Source organism: Frankliniella occidentalis, unplaced genomic scaffold (genome assembly GCF_000697945.3).
Source record: "Frankliniella occidentalis isolate FOCC.00 unplaced genomic scaffold, Focc_3.1 Scaffold22, whole genome shotgun sequence".
Taxonomy (NCBI): domain Eukaryota; kingdom Metazoa; phylum Arthropoda; class Insecta; order Thysanoptera; family Thripidae; genus Frankliniella; species Frankliniella occidentalis.
The window spans coordinates 729,740-750,938 of NW_026267152.1; the positions used below are offsets into that span (position 1 = coordinate 729,740).

The window sequence follows — 21,199 nt, forward strand, 5'->3', positions numbered from 1 at the left end:
CGTTTCCGTTGCACACAGTAGTATGCGCGAGTCCGCTCTAAAAGTTGTAATGATGCCTCCGCGGTGTGGGGCAGAGCCCGTTGTTGCACCAGAAGGGCGTGCTATGGCGCGGGCCGCGGGTGGCTGGGCGGGTTCACCCGGAGCACTCTTTGGGTAGGCTGCACCGAACGCACGAGTGCGGGCGGGTTGCCTACGCGCACTCGCACGGGGCTCCCACACAGGCAGCGCCTCGGGGCCGGGCTCGCACGATCGGTGAGCCACATCGGCGGCGGCGGCGTCTTGAATCTCCCCAGGATCTCCCTGAGCCGCGGGTCTCTGCCTCTCGTCTCGACGCATACTGGCGAGGGGAAGTAAAGGTCGAGGTAAAGGTGGAAACAGGAGCAGCGAGAGAACACCGCGGCGACCGACCTATCCCCGCTGATAGGCCGAAAAATAACCGCAGCAGCTGCTCGCTATCGAAACGGAGTACAGGCGGGAAGTCGTAAGGTTCGTTGAGACGGGAAGCCGTGGTGGTGGCGGTTTCCCCCCAGGCAACGGAGAGCCGATGGCGACCGCTTTCGCAGCCCGGCGCGGCGCGGCGGCCGCGGGGTGCCGCTGAGCTGCGGCCGCGTCCACCGGGGAAAGGCTCTCCGACCCGTCACTAGCGGGGGGCGGCGGCGGCGGCCGGGGTCCTGGCGGTCCTGCGCCGGACGTGGCTAATTCCCCGCCGGATCCAAGACGACCCCGCGCACCTCGTCGCGTCCTCGGCCCACCCGGCGGCAGGCAGGGGGGTTCAAGAGATTGCGGTGGTGAAATCGCAGCGGCTCAAACGGCGACGCGCGCTCGGCGCTGCGGGTGCGATCGTAACTCGGGCGAAGAAGACGCCCCAGGGGCGGGCGGGGCGGGGCGGGCGGTCGTGCGCCGGAGAGCGGGGCGGCGGTGCGGTATCGTGTCGCGAGGCAGGACTACTCTGTGACGCCACCTCCGCGGCGACGGCCCCGCGTCGGCGGTGACGTGGCCAGGGCCGGCGGGGAGGAAAGGGGGAGGGGGCGTTCGACCGGTTCGGGCGAAAGCCCGCGCGAGCCGTCCGGCAGGCTGTGTGAGCAGAGTACTTCCTAACCAGAAGGACAACCAGGAAACATTTACATACTTTCATTTTGGGGTAAATTCAAAGAAAAACTGTTGTCGACGAAACTAAATCCCGTTTTCTGGGTGAAGACGCGCGGAGAATTTAAAGGGTGTCTAAGTATCCCGAGTAGAGTAGTGCCTCCCTGCCTACCTGGGGGCAGCAGTGCCGGAGGCAGCTCACAGTGCCAGCGCTGGCCCCACTCCGCTCCACACTAATCAGGTTTGTATTCGCAGGCGCTAAATTAATTATGAAATGCATAGCGCGCCGCTGGCCAGGCCTCCGCGCGGCCTCCCCGCCGCGCGCGCGCTACTACATAGCGGGTAGTGCGGGTACCCGGGTACCCGGCTCGGCTCGGCCCGGCCCGGGCTCGGCCGGCGCGAGGGAAGGGAAGGGCAGGCGGGCAGGGGGGCTGCACTTCACAGCTGAGCGCAGGCGCGCGCAGGAGCCTCACAGGAGCGCAGGCCGTCTGCGGCAGCGACCCCGGTACCACCGTCCCCGCAGTGCACAACACCGGGTGACATCGGCGCGTGCTCGCGTGTGTGATTGTGAGTGTGTGATTGTGAGTGTGTGTGTGTCTCATCAAGTTGGACAGCGCCCGTCTGTCATTCTCCGCCGCTGGTCCGCGCACGACGTATGACGGGCGGTCGCTCTTATCAGAGGCGACGCCACTTCACGACCGGTAGCATGCAGGCCCCTCTTGCCTAGGCCCGGGTGCCACCCCGCTGCTCACCGGCGCCTCATCGCCCTGCTGCTCACCGGCGAAGCCCCCGTGGCCCCCACAGTGAGTCCCTAACTCTTAGCTGTACCAGTGCTTTCTCATTATTGCCTCACGGCTGCTCACCGCCCGGGCCGCGGTGCGATTGCACTTGCGATTGGCTCGATGCAGTCCTAGGCTGCTCCTGCTGCAGCCGCCTGCAGTGCGCCGCCGGCCCGGGTTGTGTTCTCGTGAGAAACGATCAGTACAGCTAGACAAAAGCCAGCGCGGCCCCCGGCCGGCTCCCGTTGGATAACCAGGATAACCTACCTCCCCCCGCGGCCGCCGGCCCGCGCGCCTGGAACGCCGCGGGCCTTGGGGAAGGACACCGCTCCGCAGCTGGGGCTCATCCTGCCCATCCTGCCCGCCCATCCTGCTGACTGAGCCGTCTTCTGGCGTTGCCGGCGGCGCGCAGGACCGGCGCAGGACCGGCGCAGGACATAACGATCGCGTCTCACACAACAACAACTATCTCGAGAAAGTTGTCGTGACCTTCTTCCTTTCCTTTTCTCCCGGACCGCCCCCCTCCCCCTCCCCGGTCCAGCTCATCCACGCGTCCCGGTGACGTGATTTACATGGGCTGTGATGTCGGGGGAGAGGGGGAGGGGGCCCTCCAGCAGCGGAACGGGGCGGCGGGGGCCGCGGGAGCTGCTGCCGGGACATCCGAAGGGAGCGGTGACGACGAGAGAGGCTGGCAATTCGCACAATCACTGGTACTAAGAGGCGGGGAAATGACGTGGAACCGATGAGGCCCGCGGCGGAGTTGCGGGCGCTAATGGTGACCGCGTCCTCCGCGCAGGGCAGGAGCGTGTCAGCACAGTGTTTTCTTTTTTCGCTCTCTTGGTGTCGTTCTCAAACTCTACCGTGACGACGCGATCCCCACCTTATTGTTCTACCGCATCACCACCGCCGCTTCCGCGCTAGTTCCGCGATACGAATACAGCAGCCACCGCATCCTTCCTCACGCCCCACGAGCAGGTGTGGTCTGCAGGCAGGACCGTCCTGCAGCCTGCAGCTGAGGTCGGCAGTCCTGCTGCAGATCCCTGGCTGCTGAACGCGCGAGCACCTGAGCGCCCCCCAAGGGCGCGCAGCCTTGCCTGCAGCCTCGTCGTGCTCATCCTGTTAGCCGGGCTTCCTGTTGGCAGCCGTGGCCATTAGTTTGACCTGGCCGTCCTGGCCCCGCTGCCAGTGCGTGCGCTGTTTGCAGTGCAATGCAGGTAGGCAGGTGAGGCGATGCAGGCGGGCCCGACCGCCGTCATGGACTGGCTCTTTAAACTGGGACAAGGGAGGGGCTGGGCCTAGGGACTTCCCCCGGTCGTGCGGGCGGGCAGGCAGGCGCGGGTCGAGGGACTGTAGGGGCGGGCGGGTGGGCGGGGTTGCGCAGTACGATTTCCAGGATTGATTTTAGGGTAAACGCACAATAATTCACGGGCCCCTTGAATTTTTTGGAGGTACATCTTTCATAACTAGACAGGCTTAAGAAGACCGGCTTGAATGATTCGCCTGAAGGCTATCTTTATTGGGCGACCAGAGTCCCGATCGCGGAATGATTGAGTGACGATAACGGCCTGCTTGAGCGAATCCTCAGTTGAACGTGTACGTCAAAAGGGCGAAGGTGCGCGCCCTTAGAGCGGGCACAAGCCTGCCCCCTCGCCCCCCCTCCCCCTTTCCTCCCTCTGTCTCTATCACACCCACGGGTTCCTGACCCGCTGCTCTCACTCTGCTGACGTGTGTGCGTTTAGGCCCGGGCCGCTCGGTGCTGCCATCTGGCGGCGCGCAGGCCAAGTCTCTGTAGACGTAGTGCTCCCTGCTGGACGGTCCTGAAGTGACAGCAAGAGGTGTCAAAATACATCCTGGCCCTTCCTGTGTAAGTGTTTTTTGTTGTGACACGTCAGGGATGCGATCCTGCGGGGAATTTCTTGGCAGCTAAAGTCCTAGCTCGGCTCTCCAACGGCCTTTCAATGCGAGTGGTAACCCCTTTGCTGGCCGTGTAGGCCCTGTGCTTTTCACATGAAGAGTTTGCCAAGTCGTGTCGAGGTTATTGGCCGAGGTGTTCTCACGTAGGGAGCCGGTAATAATGTCCTGCTCTCCGCGCGGAGCTCCGTGATTCTCTCTATCAACCAATAACGCCCTCCGCGAAAAATGAAATTAACAAGCGTGCAGTCTGTAGTGTTTGGGCCAGTCCTGGGCTCTAGATGATGGGGTTGTGTACGTACGTTTGTTCATGAGTGTGTGTGTGTGTGTGTATGTGTGTGTGTTCATCATCGAAAAAATATTTGTTTCTATAATTTTTTGCTGCCGGATGAAACATTGGAATTTGTTTTCAGTCAGTCAGACTCTTCGTATTCCACCAGCAAGTACTGGTTTCCCCTTTGATGAATGTACCCCTTATTGAAATGTCAGCCTAATGCCTTAAGATTTCTAAAATTTATATATCACTTCTTTACTTAGTTCCTCCAGATATAAAGAGCTTTCATCTGCCCAACCCCTAAATTACTAATTTCTTACTTTGTGTTTTTCAGGATGGGCAACATATCAATGGGCCTGAGAGGTCACCAGACTTAAAGATGAGAAGAACCTGAAGCATATCAAGTTGTAGAACTTATGAAGATAGATGTTTTTGGAAGAGCTGTGGTGTATTTTGTGTGATCAATGACATTGTGCATATCAGTTGTAGGCTAATAGCTACCTGCTATCGAAACCATGTTCCGAACAAAAGTACGAATTCACACATGCAAAATTATATTAATCACCTCTTTGGCATGGATTCTCGTGGATGTAGCCATATTAGCATTTTATTCAGACTGCTTAGGCGGTGGCAGTTGGAAATGTAAAGAGAATGATGAAAATTCAGGTGTAGGATCTGCAGCAGCTTTGCATTCAGATAGTGGAGCTATTTCAAGCAACAGCAAAGGTCGAGGAATCTTGTATGAACAATTACATGACAGAGGGAAGGCTGAAGAGGACAAGACATACAAACCAACTCAGTTGAGAAGATGGCGGCCTGTTCCACCAGTCCCTGCAAATCGGGGTATGCCAGGCGAAAATGGGAAAGCAGTCACTATTCCACCTGAAAAGGAGGCTCTCATGAAAGAAAAATTCAAGTTGAATCAATTTAATTTACTTGCTAGTGATATGATATCATTCAATCGCTCACTGACTGACGTCAGATTAGAAGGGTAAGTTTTATTTCCTCCAAAGTGCATATTGCTGTTTTCCTTATCAGTAAATGTAATAAATCTAGTCACTTTTCATCCTAGATGCAAGAGTAAAATTTATCCAAAACTTCTTCCAAGCACCTCTATAGTAATTGTCTTTCACAATGAGGCATGGTCTACTCTGTTAAGAACAGTGTGGTCAGTTATTAATCGTAGTCCTAGACCATTGCTAAAAGAAGTTATCCTTGTAGATGATGCAAGTGAAAGAGGTAAGTGTTCCTCCTATTTTTCTTCATTTCCTCCTTTTTCCCTTCTTTTTCCTTTTTTTATGGTACTTTTGGTGTTTTTTAATTGTCCTCTTTATCTAAATTTTTCTTCCTGCAGAACACCTAGGAAGACAGTTAGAGGATTATGTTGCCAAACTTCCTGTTCCTGTACATGTGTTCCGCACTGAAAAACGTTCAGGTTTGATTCGAGCAAGGTTGTTAGGTGCAAAGCATGTCAAGGGAGAAGTAATCACTTTCCTGGATGCACATTGTGAGTGCACAGAAGGGTGGCTGGAACCCTTACTTGCCCGCATCGCTGAAGATAGGTATGAGTCAAGTGCAGGAAAAAAATAATATTTTTAAGTATCTGTTTCAAAATTGTTTAATTTTCAGGACAACCGTGGCATGCCCCATCATTGATGTGATAGCTGATGACACCTTTGAATACATCAGTGCATCAGACATGACCTGGGGTGGCTTCAACTGGAAATTAAACTTCAGATGGTATGAAACTACTCAAACCTTCTCTATATTTTGTTTCTATTTCATAGCACCAATGTAACTTTCATTGTTGTTTTTGATTAGGTATCGCGTCCCTCAGAGAGAAATGGAACGGCGTGGTAATGACCGCACAGCACCACTTCGTACTCCTACCATGGCAGGAGGTCTTTTTTCAATTGATAAAGATTACTTCTACCACTTGGGATCGTATGATGAAGGAATGGACATTTGGGGAGGAGAAAATCTTGAAATGTCATTCAGGGTAAGTTGATTTATTTAAGATATAGTGTCCGTCATAATTTAATTTTCATTTCAGTAAGTTAACCATTTTTTGTTGATCTAGCTTCTGAAATGGCATAGCTAGGTAGTTTATGTAGCATAAATGTCTTTACATTACATGTACACGAGTTTTAGTCATAAGATTCTCTCATATACTTCTGAAGAACCTTTGTGTGGTTCCTGTTTATATTCTGACTTAACATACTTTGATTTTTTAAACTAGTCTCCCATACAACAGTGAGCGTGAGCTTTTGAATTTATAGAATAGTAATAGATATAACTACCAGCAAGCAGCTATGTCAAATGAATAGTTCATTTCAGGTGTGGCAGTGTGGTGGTATTTTGGAGATTATTCCTTGTTCACATGTGGGCCATGTGTTTCGTGACAAGTCTCCCTACACTTTTCCGGGTGGTGTATCCAAAATCGTCTTGCACAATGCAGCGAGAGTTGCTGAAGTGTGGATGGATGAGTGGCGAGACTTTTATTACGCAATGAATCCAGGTAGACCAGGGGTTTCATATTCCTATTCCGTGTATTGCTTTCTGGTCTTGGTGGTGTTTGACAGCCTGTAACTTCATTACTAACATTATTAACTAACAAATTTCTATCTCTCTCTCAGGTGTTCATTAATGTTGTCTACTGTTGCTTGTTTGTTTGATGGGCTTTGTGTTCTATCCTGGAGTCTCTTGTTAGTGTGGTTTCAAAGTGGTCAATCTTTTCTTTATTATAATGGTGGTTTCTGTTAATTTTTCTCAAGCTGATATTATTTTGGTGTAGCTTCCCAGCTTTTTAGTATGTTGGGTGCTCTTATTAATTGACTTTTTTATATGATTTTGATATTCTCTTGCCCCTGACCCCTGATTTTACTTAAACCTTCACAATCAATTTGGATCGTTTTTATCCTAATACCAATATTTCAAAGCTTAAATGCATGAATATATAGGCTCTGAAAGTACCTCATGATCATTTGTTGATCTCACAGAAAGTTCAGCTCATCTTCAAATCCCTAATCCCTCTCTTATGTAATCAGGAAAGAAAATGCAAAATGTTTCTGTGCCAGATGGGTTGTGACTGGATATTAATCTGCATGTGCTTTATTTGGTGCGTGGTGTGTGGTGCTTAGGTTTGGATGTGTGGAGGACAAGTGGAAATAGCAACATGCTCTCATGTTGGACATGTTTTTCGCAAGTCAACTCCCTACACCTTCCCTGGTGGCACATCAAAAATTGTGAACCATAACAATGCTCGGCTGGCAGAGGTGTGGCTGGACGAATGGAAAGAGTTTTACTACAGCATTAACCCAGGTTAGATGCACCTGTAGTGAGTCAAAACAGTAAATCTAATCTTTCTATTTCAAATTATGATGACAATCAATTTTTATTATACGGGAGTCATTTAAACATGCATGCTTAACCAATAATTTTTTACAAAAGAACTATTATTTAACTACTTGCTAACCTATAACAATGTACTTGTATCAATCTCTAATATGCTCTTCATAGACGGCTGCTTAACTTGGTTGCTTGTCTAGCTTTGTTTGTGGGGGATTTCATCTGCTTTGATTACTGTTGAACAATCTTTCACAAAATAAGAAACCACCCCAATTCAATTTTAACTTTTGTTGTAATTTTTATAAATTAGTAACTCCCCCTCCCTCTCTTCTTTTTGATTCTTTTCTTTACATTAATCTGAGCTTTTTTCCAATCTATTATATTTAACTTTTCCACTAATTTTAGGTGCTCGCAGTGTTGATGTTGGAGATGTGACTCAAAGAAAATCATTGCGTCACAAGTTAAAATGTAAGAGTTTCCGTTGGTATCTAGAGAATGTGTATCCAGAATCACAGATGCCTCTTGATTACTATCACCTTGGAGAGGTCAGTACTATTTGTCTTGAGTCTATCACATTAAATGGTTCAATGTAAATTTTTCATGTTTATTGCTATGTTTAGGTTCGTAACATGGAAACTCAAAACTGTTTGGACACAATGGGTCACAAAAGTGGGGAAAATTTGGGCGTTAGCTACTGCCATGGACTCGGTGGTAATCAGGTATAACACAACTTTGAGAGTTTAAGCTTGATTTTTGCATCAAAGATTGTTATTACTGGTATTGTTTTTTGAATTATTTTATTTTCTAAAACTGGCCATTATATTGCTTTCATATAGGTATTTGCCTACACTCGGCGGCAACAAATTATGTCTGATGACAACTGTCTTGATGCCACAAGTCCTGAGGGGCCTGTAAAACTTGTTCGGTGTCATGGTATGGGTGGAAACCAACTATGGGTTTATGATAAAAATGTATGTACAGCTGGGATCTACCTATCTAACTACAGTCAAAACTCGTTAGTACGACCCCCGGATACAACGATTTCCCCGTTATAACGATTTTTTCCGCCGTCCCATGGCATTAGTTTTCTTGTTAATGCTATCGGATACAACGATTTCCCCGTTATAACGTTTTTGGGCCGCGGTCCCAGTGGGGTCGCACTAACGGAAATTGACTGTATATATCTCACTAAGTCTTAACTATACCCTGCTATATTTTTGTTTCTGTTTGCAGGCTCAAACAATAAAACATGTGAACACAGGGCAGTGTTTAACCAAGCCAGATGTCCGGGACACATCAATTCCTCTCTTGAGACCCTGTGATGGTAGCATAGGACAGATGTGGGTCATGAATAGTAAATTCAAATGGCAAGCAAATTCAGTGTAGCAATGTTGTTTAAAAACCGTGCATGAAATGTTGTTGATGTCATCAAGCTTAATGCTTGTCTTTTGTTTTCATGATTAGTATTGAACTAGAAATAAGTATTATTTCAGTTATTTCATTCCATACTCAACATTGTTGCATTTCTGAATACTGCTGCTCTCAAATACACAATATAAAAACTCAGACATCATTTTGCAAGAAATTGTGCAACTCAGGCAATATTAGTTATTTTCAGTGCCTTTCCTTGTGTCTGACGGATGATTTGCTTTCTTTTAGTTTAACACCACTTATCTTTTAATGCTTTGGTTGGTGTAAAGCAAGTCTTTCAACATTTGTCATACAGATGCTAGTCTTCTCACTGACATTTTCTTCTTGCTTGAAACATATCTTTATTGGTGCCTCTTTTGATTTTGCTATTACACTAGTATGTATTAAAGTAGCTAAGTGTTCTGTGTTCTAATAGAGGATCATACTCTGTAGACTGTCTTTCAAACTTTTACATATTTAATTCATATCATGGCTTTTATATTATTAGAATTTTGAAATGTTACTGTATAAAATCCTTATCAGTGTTTAAATCGCAAAATTTTATGATGAAGTTTTTATGTTTCTGTTGGCTGTTTGTACGCTTGTTGATGGCATAATTTAAAATGTTTTGTAGTCAGGCACTCACATGTAAGACATTCATTTACTTCTACAAATATAGTTAGTGTAAATTATTAACTTGTATAATGACTTAAATTAATCGTTATCATTAGTATCAATAATATGATGGTGCCTGTACTTTTGTACACATTCTTAGTTCATTGTGGATATGTACAGCAAACGAATTTTAGAGTGATAAATTTTGTACAGTTTGTGTAAGTTCTTGGTGTCTAGTGAAGGTAATGTGTAGGCAATAGACTTTAAAATGTTTTTTTCTTGTTCAATCGACAATACCTCAATAACTACTAAAAACTATTCCCGAGACACTAATTATTTGAAATTCCACTTTTTATAACATGTGTGTGTAAGAAAAATTACTGTGTATTTGTGAGGTGTTTTTTTTCTCACAATGACATTTCTGTATTTATGAATAATGTCTAAATTTTCTATGAAGAATATCTGTGATCATTGTTGAATTCATTAGCCTTAATCATCTACACTTTCCTTGGTTTATCTTATCCCTTATGTTCTCTCAATTTTTATCTAATGCATTTTAAGTTTTAAAACTGATCTTGCCGCTATATTGATCCTTCTGTTACTGTTTTCCTCCAACAGAACCACCCTGTGAAACTCATATCTGATTTCACCTAAGGACCTGAAAGTGGAAAGTTATCTCTCATAACAATGTAATGTACTTTAATGTTGTATGTAACTTTCTTTTCTTCCTACTCTCTTTAGGCTTAAAAAAATGAATTGTACTGATGCTGTGTATGTGCTTACATTTTGTATGTGTTTTGTCCGAAATGTTAAATATTCATGCTCTCCCAAGTATTTTCTTTTAAATTTAAACATATTGTTTTAGTCTTCTTTAAGGTGTTTTTTTTTATCAGGTGTTACTGTAGACCTAATATTTCGCTGTTGTCTATCACTGAACAAATATGTTTAACTTGGATGTTGCGGAGAATGTAACAAAATATTTTGCAAGGGACTCCTTGGTTCTCGACATAGGTAAATATCAGTCACCATTTGTTAAGGAAAAGAGTGATAGGATTGAACACTAATTGCATCTACCGATTTTTATTCTTGGATATTTTACTGTTCTTTCTTTTAACCCCGCCCTCCTATTGTCTATCCCTTCTTTTTATTATGTCAAAGGAAATTTTTATTGGGCATGCCTATCTTAATATTTCTTTCACTCACTGCTCAGCTATTGAAACATTTCCAAAATCCGTTGAACACTAATCAAATCATTAACAGGATCATACTTCATCATCACGAAATTTTTGTGTATTAGGTAAAAGGTAGCTTAGTTCTGTAATATTAGAGTTATTATTTGACCTGTTCTACTCATCTGTTATGTAAGAGTTCAAATGTGGTTTTACGGTGTTGTGAAAAATATGATTCTGAGTAAAGTGTGATTGGAATTGGACTTTCACTCATTATGGGGTAAGGAGTGATGTACATGATCATCATCTAACTTGTTTCTTCCATTTTTTTGTGTAAGTGTTTTGTAAGAAGATAAGTTTATTTTTGATGCCACTTGTTATTCTATTTTATTATTTTTAATTTAGTTATGACACCGATCCTGCCATGTAGTGCTGTTAAGAAACCTGTGCATTTATTAGATTTTAAGTTTCTTGTTGTATCTGTGGTCAGAAGTGACACTAGATAGACTTCTGCTGAAACTCTCAAGTGACTCATACCACTGTCATTTATTCTTTGAAGACATGTCGGATGTCTAAAGGACTGAAGATTTTGGTGTAAGTTACTTAAGTCATTTAAGTATGCAACTGGTGCATCTGCCTTTGCATCACTGTTGGCAAAATTCCACAGCTGCTAATTGCTTTGTGTCACTGTTTTGTCATATTCTGCATATTTTGACCACTTTCCATTGGGAATATCTCTAATTTTGTTTGCATGATTTACGTTGGCTTGAAAGCGGTGGTAGTGTAGCATTCTTTTAAGACTACAATGTATTGGCATCATGTGATTTCTGTGGTTGTTAAAATTATGTTGTTTTTTTCCTGACCAAAACGCTCACAATTGTACAGAGCAAATGGACCAAGGTGTTAGATAGCTTGGTGTAGTGATTTCTCTTATTTTGTTTTTAATTATGTTAAGGTTTTGGCACCAAGCTACAACCATCCTGTTTCTTCTAAAATATTGTTGTCTTAACAGTACTCTGGTCTTAACATAGATTCTTCTCAATTTCTATGTCAGAATGTCATTGGACTGAATGCTTGACTGGTGTACTACATGTGACATTTTAGTCCAAATAAAATGGCAGATTTTTGATTCTTGCCTGGGTTTAAAAATTACAATGAAAACTGTGGTCAATGACTTAAATTATTGTGCATTTAGTGCATGCTAATAAGATAAAAACTATGTATGTTGTTCATTTTGTTAAATTAAAGAGGCAATATCAAATTCAGAACCTGCTTTAATTACTTTTTTGTTCAAACCTCCAAGGAGAGTTAAATTCATAATAAAAAAAAATAATTTCATAAAAAAGAAATAATAACTAGGTATGTATCACAATGTGTTAAAATATTTTTCAGGCATCAATCTGCCTAGCTTTAAGGGCTGTAAATGTATCAGCTGAAATGTCATTTAGTCCCACAACAATTGGAATATCTTGATTCTGACCCATATCCACATCCAACAGACAATTGAGATTTACTAAGCGTTCCTGAGCTTTCATCAGTTTCTGTGGGGGAAAAGATAAATGAAATTGTTTAACAGTGCATAAATTAAGTAACTGTAAGATTATGAACTGTGAAATTCATACATTTCTGACAAATTCCTTTTTTTCCGGTTGTGCTGCCATTTGCTTTTTCATCTCAGTCATTGCCTTAGCACTCATTCCAATTAGTTCTTCTAACACCTAAAAGAGACTGTGATGATTAATACTCTCACATTCAGTTAATACCAGTTACAAAATACCTCACCTTTGGTGCAAACTTGACATCTAAATTTGCAGAACCATCAGTTATCTTTGCGGATAGTTTCCATTCTCCATCCTCTATAGAAAGCTTGTTGATAACACTTAACACAGCTGCTTTCACACAGTAGGTCCTGGAGCAGCTTTTATTCTCTTGGAGAATTCGAGATATATAAACAAATGGGCGAGGAGGTACTGCAACAGGACCTGAATGATTGTCAGCACTGTTTGTCTCAGTATCATCTCCCAAATCAAGCAAATCGTCGTCTATGAGATAGTTGAGATCAGTTGTTGATGAAACTTCCTGTGATGATGAAGAAGACTCTTTCCTTCGTTTTGTGAAGAGAGGTTTTCTAAGAGAATCTTCTGAGAGAGCACTTGATGCTGGTCTCTTGAATGTAGAAATCTCCTCTGTTAAACGATCCACCTTGGATAATGGTTTATCTATTGAAGAGTTTTGTATCCTTGAGGTTGGTGCAGTGGCCGTGGAGTTCACAGTTAAGTTAGCCTCAGCTTGCAACAACATGGCTTCTTCATCTGAACCCATTTCAAATTCTGTATCAAATTCATTATTTAAAGTATCAGATTTTTTGGGAACATTTGTAGAATTATGTGAGCTAGATGTTGAAGGCCTGGTTTCAAACTCCATTTCCGTTTCCCAATCAGCACCATTTAGGGGAATATTTAAAAAATCTTCATCACTACCACAGAATTCTATCGGCTAGATGAAAAAAGAACATAATATATAAGATGAATTAATATACTTTCATGGCCCAAGACATAACTTTGAAACGAGGTTTCAAAATCTAGTCACTTACTTGATTCTGTTGTGAATTGGTGTGGACTAAATTAGCAGTTTGTGTTGGATTGGACCATGCCAACGTTGGTTGGACAAGCCTTTTGGTACGCTCTCCCTGACCTGCAGGATTGGTAGTCTGGTTAGCTTGTCTTCCTTGATTAATGTTGTTACATTGTCGTTGAGGAGAAGGAGGTCTTCTTGTAGCTTGCTGGATTTCTGCCTGCACTGGAGGCTGAGGATTTACTTGCGGAATAACTGGCAATTCATTGTTTACTGCAGTTAAATTGTAAGGGTCTGGGTTTTCTGGTAGTTGTCTGGAAGTAATTCAACCGAAGAAGGGTAAGTGGAAATGATTAATTAGAATACATTATAGGGTTATCTTTTATCAGACTTACAACTTTCTGGCAAGAACATTTTCATATGCATTAGTAATAACCAAGAATTCAACTTCACCTCCAAGAATTGTGAGATGTGTTTCTTCAAGCATAAGAATTCCTCTCCGACACAAAATAGGACCAATTAATAATAGCTGGAAAAGGGAAAAATTTCCTTTTAAAATATCCCTCTACGAACTTGTTAAACAGGTTTGATTACAACCTCTTACCTTGGTGCCAGGAATTATATCAGGTTTCAGCTTCAAAATAGGTTTATATTCGATTGCTTTGATGGTTTGTATGCCATCACAAAGAGTTAATTGTAACATGCGATTAGATTTAGGCTCCCAAGCTTGCTGGAATTCTCTGCCAACTTCATCAACCTGTAAATTTCCTACATCTTCCTTTCGAACTTTCTGCATTTGACTGTATGCTGAATGACCGATGTCAGTAACTAACTCGACCTGCAGCAAAGAATATTTTAAGCAAAGATTATTCAGGCTCCTTATCAAAGAATTAAAATGATTGTGCATTACCTGACAAGCCATTTTCCCCTGCAAAGTGGTTTTCACGATGCCTTGTAAATTTGGTGGAAGTGAAGCAATTCCAAAATCCCGCAAATCAGCCAGGAGCCATTGATCATACACAAAGGCTTCCAAATCTTTCAATGAATACTTCAAAAGATAGATACAAAAACATGGGTCATGTGTAAGAATTCACAAAAAAGTTAGATTCTTAAGTTGTGAAGTGAAGTGATTAAAAGTACCTGATTATTTTCAGAGCGAAAGAAATTAATACAATCAGAGAGCCAATCTTGACTGACATGACAACCACGATTTCGCAAAGAAGTTAGAGTCACTTCAACTTCTCTATTTATTCCAGCCATTTCTACCAAAAGTTGGAGTAACCTCAACTTTTGATACTGATGAATATTTCATTCTGATTACGTTGTAAAAGTACCATTGAATGTATAATGTATTTGCGTTTCAAAAAATTGATAAAAAGAGCTCCAATAACAAATTTATGCCTCATAATAGAATCCTGAAAATAATTACGGCTTAAATTGACACTCTTCCGCTTTCATCTAACACAAAACATAACACCTTCTGCACAATTCATGCCATGTCAACTTTCGCGCGCATACATTCGATTCTTGTTCTTTACGTCCTCTTGGAGTAGGCGGGTGTAAGACCTCATTCATTTTTATTTCCAACCCCTCCCCACTACTATCCCCTTCCCACTCCTCCTCCCCCTCCCTCTTCTCCCTCGGCACAGTGGCACAGTGGTTCTGAGTTTGCCCACCCCTTGAGAAAGGGCGGCCCTGGATACGAAGCTTTTGAGTGAGTGAGCCCCTGTGGGCCCTCCCTAGCCCTCGATGTATGGTTTATCTCCGAGCGTACTTCTCGCACGGGGCTGGGAGTACGCTCGTTTTGTTCCTTGAACTGCACCATTACCACAGCTGTTCACTTTTTGGACATATAATTCCGTTAAATTTGTTAAAAGTTTAGTTAAATGCGCTGCCCCATGGGGTACGCGGATTTCGGGCCTTGCGATTAGGTTCCCGAACGTTCCGAGCGTCTTTCTGTTCTTTTTCCTCCGCGGGGGGAGGTGGTGCGGGGTAGGGGGAAGAGGAGCAATAAAAGGCCGGTCTTTTGATTTTAAGCTAAAAATGGAGTGAGCGGATCTTTACAAGTGAGATTGACCCTTAAAACACCAGCGCCTGTCAGTAAAGACTATCCTGATTGCTGCCGTCCAAGTTTTTAGGGTTATGTTGCCACATCCCCCCCACCCCGCACCGCCTCGTCCCGCGGAGGAAAAAGAACAGAAAGACGCTCGGAACGCTCGAGAACTGTTTGCGGGGGCGCAGTCCGACCCGCGTACCCCATGGGGCAGCGCATTTAACTAAACTTTTAACAAATTTAACGGAATTATATGTCCAAAAAGTGAACAGTTGCGGTAATGGTGCAGTTTAAGGAGCAAAACGAATGCACTCCCAGCCCCGTGCGAGAAGTACGCTCTGAGATAAATCATATATCGTGGGCTAGGGAGGGCCCACAGGGGCTCACTCACTCAAAAGCTTCGTATCCAGGGCGGCCCTTTCTCAAGCCCACCCACTTCCACGACTTCTCTGTGTTCTGTTCTGAGTGGAGTTTCAGCTGGGCTCGGCTAACCAAACCCAAATTTAGGTTCTGGTATCGCTGGCTGGGACTCGAGTCTGACGTCCACACGCTCGACGGGCGGCAAGGGAGGCACGGTCGGTGTTTGTGTGTGTGGTTCTCTCAGATCGGCTCAGGCGGCAAACCGGACAACATGTTCCAGTTAAAGAAGATTGCCACGGCGCCCCAAAAGATCGATTTGAGAGCAGTGTTGAAGGTTATCCCGGCCGCCGTTCAGTCTCAACCTGCAAGAGGGTATGCCCACGAAATCCCAGCGAAACTTAAAGATGTGCCGACTGCGGAAAACCCTCGCTTTTTCGACATGGTGGAGTACTTCTTCCACCGTGCGTGCCAGATCGCCGAAGACAAGCTGGTCGAAGACATGAAGGGGAAGATGTCAATTGAGGATAAGAGGAAGAAAGTGAGGGGTATCTTGATGGGGATGCAACCCTGCGACCACATCATTGAAATCGCGTTCCCTGTTCGCCGTGACACTGGCGACTATGAAATGATCACCGGTTACCGAGCTCAGCACTCAACCCACAGAACTCCCTGCAAGGGTGGTAAGTAAAAGTCATGTTTTCATATTTTTACCACCCTCATCCTTCCTTAGATTTGCTTCCACAATGTTGACAGTGTCCTCATAGTTTTGAACTGTTATTATGTTGCTTAATAGTCAAAATCATTAAAAAATATAATGTGCCTATTTCCTTTAAGTGCTTAACGTGTACTCATACCGTATATATTGTCTTCGTCATTTTGCTGGTCGTTGTAACTTTTCTTTTTATCTTACTATCCGAAAAGTTTCGGTAAGATCCTTACTGAATTAAAAGTATTTAAGCGTGGTGGCAGTTGTCAGAAATAATAACTTTTACACAAAATTAACCATTAAACATTTTGGTAAAATATTGTAAATGTTATATTTTGTGGGGACAGTTAAGAATCACTGTCGCCACCCCTCTTCCAAGGGGTGCTTGTGCTTGTCTCTTCATGTTAAAGTCTGGAAAAGCTTTTTTTGATTGCTGTCTGCTATATGCATTTCTATTTATCATCACCCCTATTGAGAACTTGACACCCTTTAGAAGTTCTTGCAATTACAGTACTGAAACTTGGGACAGTCCTGACAACCAATTTATCTAGTCTAGCTGTTGTTTACTGTCGCTACGCCCTGCCGCCTCGCCGGGTGCGTCCGGGGCGGGCAAGTCAGGCAAGTCGAGCCGACACTCTAGGTGACGTCATCGGCCTCCTCACCTTGGCGGTCGCTGGGGCCGGCGGTGTATGCCGGCTGGCTGACTCGGTTCGCTACAGCACTAGTGGCGACCGTACCGGCAGTCTGTCGCGCGTAGGAATAATAATAAAAAGAAAGCAGTGGGATTGTGTACAGCCCGACCCGACGCACTGCTGCTGTGCGGACGTGCGCGCTGCCACGAGCACCGCTCCTCACACGCCGCTGACACTTGCGCCCCAGCTCACGCGGAGTTACGCCCCAGCGAGTTACGCCCCAGCTCACGCGGAGTTACGCCCCAGCTCACGCGGAGTTACGACCCAGCTCACGCGGAGTTACCCCGTAGCTCACCCTTCTATCGTGGAGCTCTGCTCCTCTGGCCCTCCTCTCACGTGTAGTTACGAGTTCTGTACACGCTGCAGGACCAACATATATGCACGGTACGCCGGTTTTCTGATTGACTGTCAAGATGCCCACGCCCCCTCGCACCAACCAGTAGTTGTCTTCCCGGCAAACCCGTATACGTGACGACGACGACGACGACGTCGTCGTCGTCGTCGAAGCACGCGCTCCTGCCTGCGTCACTGGACCTGAGCTTCGGCGGCGTGTCGCGGATCGTCGTACAAAAGATTTCCGTTCTTACGATTATTGCCTGACCGAAATCGAGCGCTCCTTTCCTTTTTCTGCCACTAATCGAAAGAGTCGCCTAGCAGCAGGCGCTGGACAACCTTGGGCGCACGCTCGCTGCTCCAGCGCGTCCACCACGTGGCCCGCGACGCGACACGCCGACCGAATAAATTGAATGGGAACCGGTTAGAATCGGTCTACGTTGAATCGAGCGGAGCGTGGCGTGGCGTGGCGAGGCGAGCGCGATTGCTGAAGCTGCGGGAGATGGGCCGCCGCCGCTGCTCAAGGACTCTCTGCTCCAGGGGGGGGCGCCGTGCCCGCGCCGGCCGGCTACTGGAGACGTGGGCGCCTGCGTACCCGAGGGTAGGCAATGTGCACGGGGCGCGGCACGGCGGCGCGACGGGACTGCCTACTCGGCCGGGCCGCAGGCGCTGGGGCTGCTGGCGTTGTACGGCGGGGAAAGTGCCGCGCGGCGCCGCCCGCCTCCCCCACCCCACCCCATCCCGCGTGCGTGTTGTTGTGAAGTTGTGGACGGCGTGCTAACAGGCGGCGGGGCCGCGAAGCTGGGGGAGCCGCCGCTGCTGAGCCCCTCTCGAGCCTCGGGGACTCGACCGTCCGCGGAGGCGAGGATGGCGGGGTGCTCCAGCAGCTTCGGGTGCTCTCGGTCGTGGTGCTTCTCAGCTCCCCCACCGTGCCCTCCAGGGCGAGGTTGTAGAGCTGGGGGACGATGGTACCCCCTGCTTCACGCAGATGCGAGGGAGAACCAACGAGAGCAGCCCGTTCACCCGCACGCTGACGGGACGACGGCTCGCGGGCCGGGGGCGCTGACCCCCGGGCCCGGGCGTCGCCGCAGGTGCTGCCGGGGGGCGGGCCCCGCTATGAGGGAATGTCCCGGGGGGCGCGGAGGTCGGGCCCCGAGCTGGCGCCCCCGAGCCCTCGCCCCTCGCCCTCCGCCCGGCACGCGCACCCCTGGCAGCCTGCCACGCGCCGCGCCGCGCCCCCGGCCACCTCACCTACATAACACGCATCCACCTGGCCCGCACCGCCGCCCGGCCCTCTTCCTGCCTCGGCCAGGCCAGACTGCTCCCGGTCACCAAACGGCTAATCACAAGTGACCCCCTGGCTGGTAATGGCTTTATGAAAATGAGCCGATAGTAGGGCCGTGCCGGGCTGGTCTGTCGCCCGGCTGACTAGCCCGTCCCCGTGACCCAGCTCGGCCGCGAGGAGCACGACGCTGACGACCAGCAATTGCCTCATCACGCTGTCTCGCCTTCCATCGCCTCGCGCCCAGCAGCGGTCCCTAAGCGGTCCTCGTGACGGTTCCGGCCCCGCGGGCCCCGCGAGCGCGAGGGTCACGTGGGTACGCTGCTGTCGCCTGTGCTGTCCGTCAACCTGAGCCCCTCGAGGACCACTCGTCCTTTCTCTCGCCCCGATAACCACCGTGATGTGACATTCGGCGTGTGCCGGAGGGATGCGACACCCCCTTGGCAACCCGGGTGTTGTTGGTCTTAATCACCAACCTTATCGCTTGGGCAATTCGTTACTACACGGCTCCTATGTACGCCCCCGGCCCCCGCCGCGCGGCACAGCGCGACTGGCCTTGGGGAGGCGTGTGGTGTGGTATGGTGTCGGTGGGCGGGGCGGGGCGGCTGGCCATCCCGAAATCTCCTTCGCGTTGCTATCTCGACAGCACTACTCGTGCCGTCCGGCGCGAGGGCGAGGCGTCCACCAAAGGGATCTCTCTCGAGGCGCGTTGCTGACTCGACTCGACACCCTCTGCTCGTCGACTGACTCCTTCCTTGCCCAGCGCAGCTGAACTGTGGCGGAGTCTGATATGGCAACGCGTTTGCTGAGTCAGCAAACGAACACACGGGATGCAGGAAGACGTCCGTCGACGGGTGCCGTCTGCGCGCCTCCTGCAGGAAACGGAGCCAGCCCCGGCGGCGGTGCTCGCGAAGTATGATGTCCTCCTGTCGACGGCCGGTCGCACCCGGGCCGGGCACCCACCACCAACACCGATGTAAAACACTGCGGAGGGGTTGGGCTGCTTTGCAGGCCAACGAGGGAATTTCTTTGTAATTGCGGAGGACTTTCTCGTCCGAAATTAAAACGCAGCCACAATCGGTCGCAAGGTTGTTACCGTGCACCCCTGCTCCCCCTCCCCCGCACGCGGTCCGCCGCCTATTGCGGGGCGGGGATGGATTGAGGTTTTGCGGCCCGTTGGGCAGCGGCCTCGGCGGCGGCGGCCTCGCCAAGGGCGCGATCCTATACCTGGCCTATGGGCTGCGTTTTGGGGCGAATTGACTTTTCATGAGGGCCGCCGCGCGAGGACGCGCCCCCCTCGAGTGGTTCGCCACACTCCGGGGCCGGCCCCCCGCCCGCTGGCGCGACAAACAGCGATGAGCTGTTTGATCCCCAGATACACTCTCGTTATTAACGCTTGTCGAGTGGGTTGCCGCTAGCTGATACACATCTGGGATATCGGCGGCGACCTGCTAAGAAGCCGCCTGCCCGTGCTAGCTGTAGAGCGGTGATATCAAAATCCCAGCGCGGAAAGAGGGGAGGGGGAGGTGGGACAGACAGCAGAAAGGGAATGCCCTCGCGCTGCGTGCATCGTAGTATGAAAGCGGCAAGCATGTGGTCGAGGCATAGCCCTCGGCTGGCGCGATTTGAACCTTCGCCAGTTAGTCGTCTGCGCTCTCACGTCCCCTCCCCTCCCCTACCCCACCCCCGCCGCGACCCGCAACTATGTTTGATCCCAAAATAAAGGTGGCGCGTGTGTACTACATAGCGCGGCGGTGGCGGCGGGAGCAGCAGCAGCGGGACTTTATCTATGATGTGATGTGCGGGCTAATCTCGTGGTTGAGTGGCGCCTCGCCCCGCTCTGCCCCTGTCAGTCGGGCCCTCGGTACACTGCACCGGATGGACGAGTGGCTCGCGGCGCGGGAGGAAATGGAGCCGGCGGCGGCGCCATCCTGCTCAGCGCCATCCGCCCCGAGACCCTGCACACAACACCCTCGCGCGTGCGTCACTCGGCGCGCCACGGGGCATCTCCCTATGCTGCGCATGTGCTATATAGCAAATCATCAAATGATGTGTGAAGTGGGCCGGTTGCCCTGTCTCGGTCACCTAGTTTGCTTCTTCTCCTCCTGTACACTCCTGCGGCACTGCGGTGGAAACCCCTCAGGACGAGGCCTTTGAGACAGGCGGGGCCGCGACCACGAATCACACATTTCACTGACATTGACCCGGTGCCCCGGGTGGAGGCCCTCGCCCCCACTCACCTGCCCCTCAAACGAATGATTAAAATATTGACATGGCACCTTTCGTTTATTTCTGACGTGTTATTGATAATAGCTAGAGAAATGTTCATTCGTGGAATGGTTATTCAACCTGGCTTCTCATTTGTGTCTGCAGGTATCCGTTTCTCTGAGGAGGTGTCTCGTGATGAAGTCAAGGCCTTGTCTGCCTTGATGACCTTCAAGTGTGCCTGTGTGGACGTGCCATTCGGTGGAGCCAAGGCCGGAGTGAAAATTAATCCCAAGGACTACTCTGAACACGAATTGGAGAAGATCACTAGACGTTTCACCCTTGAACTGGCCAAGAAAGGTTTTATTGGTAAGAAACTTTCTTCCCAAACTTTCGGGGGGG

General features: G+C 48.2%; 3 protein-coding genes across 8 annotated transcripts in view; 2 read left to right on the forward strand and 1 right to left on the reverse strand.

Moving 5' to 3' along the window:
* Positions 1-1,546: 1,546 nt before the first annotated feature.
* On the forward strand, positions 1,547-11,860 carry LOC113211308 (polypeptide N-acetylgalactosaminyltransferase 5). 5 transcript variants are annotated; one of them, XM_052264911.1, is made up of 11 exons: positions 1,547-1,653; positions 4,385-5,041; positions 5,123-5,289; positions 5,405-5,612; positions 5,680-5,790; positions 5,872-6,049; positions 6,388-6,568; positions 7,804-7,943; positions 8,019-8,117; positions 8,235-8,369; positions 8,632-11,860. In XM_052264911.1, the coding sequence occupies exons 2-11, from the start codon at positions 4,566-4,568 to the stop codon at positions 8,782-8,784; spliced, it is 1,848 nt and encodes a 615-aa protein (XP_052120871.1). In that variant the 5' UTR covers positions 1,547-1,653; positions 4,385-4,565; the 3' UTR covers positions 8,785-11,860. The 5 variants fall into 5 exon arrangements, with proteins under 5 accessions (XP_052120871.1, XP_026285428.1, XP_026285426.1 ...); XM_026429643.2 differs by lacking the exon at positions 1,547-1,653 and adding an exon at positions 1,668-1,889; XM_026429641.2 differs by lacking the exon at positions 1,547-1,653 and adding an exon at positions 3,581-3,729.
* LOC113211307 (recQ-mediated genome instability protein 1) lies at positions 11,849-14,722 on the reverse strand. The gene is made up of 8 exons (XM_026429640.2): positions 14,307-14,722; positions 14,077-14,214; positions 13,771-14,004; positions 13,562-13,695; positions 13,186-13,480; positions 12,375-13,088; positions 12,215-12,310; positions 11,849-12,133 (listed from the first exon to the last, which is right to left on the reverse strand). The coding sequence occupies exons 1-8, from the start codon at positions 14,424-14,426 to the stop codon at positions 11,981-11,983; spliced, it is 1,884 nt and encodes a 627-aa protein (XP_026285425.1). The 5' UTR covers positions 14,427-14,722; the 3' UTR covers positions 11,849-11,980.
* Positions 14,723-15,642: 920 nt separating this feature from the next.
* Positions 15,643-21,199, forward strand: part of LOC113211330 (glutamate dehydrogenase, mitochondrial) — an 8,182-nt gene continuing 2,625 nt past the window's right edge. Inside the window, exons 1-2 of one of the 2 annotated variants that reach the window (XM_026429672.2) lie at positions 15,643-16,259; positions 20,966-21,166. In XM_026429672.2, coding sequence (XP_026285457.1) covers positions 15,851-16,259; positions 20,966-21,166 — 610 coding nt within the window. In that variant the 5' untranslated portion in view covers positions 15,643-15,850. Of the gene's footprint in view, positions 16,260-20,440; positions 20,572-20,965; positions 21,167-21,199 lie in introns of those variants that run through there. The other variant, XM_052264910.1, reaches the window with a different exon arrangement.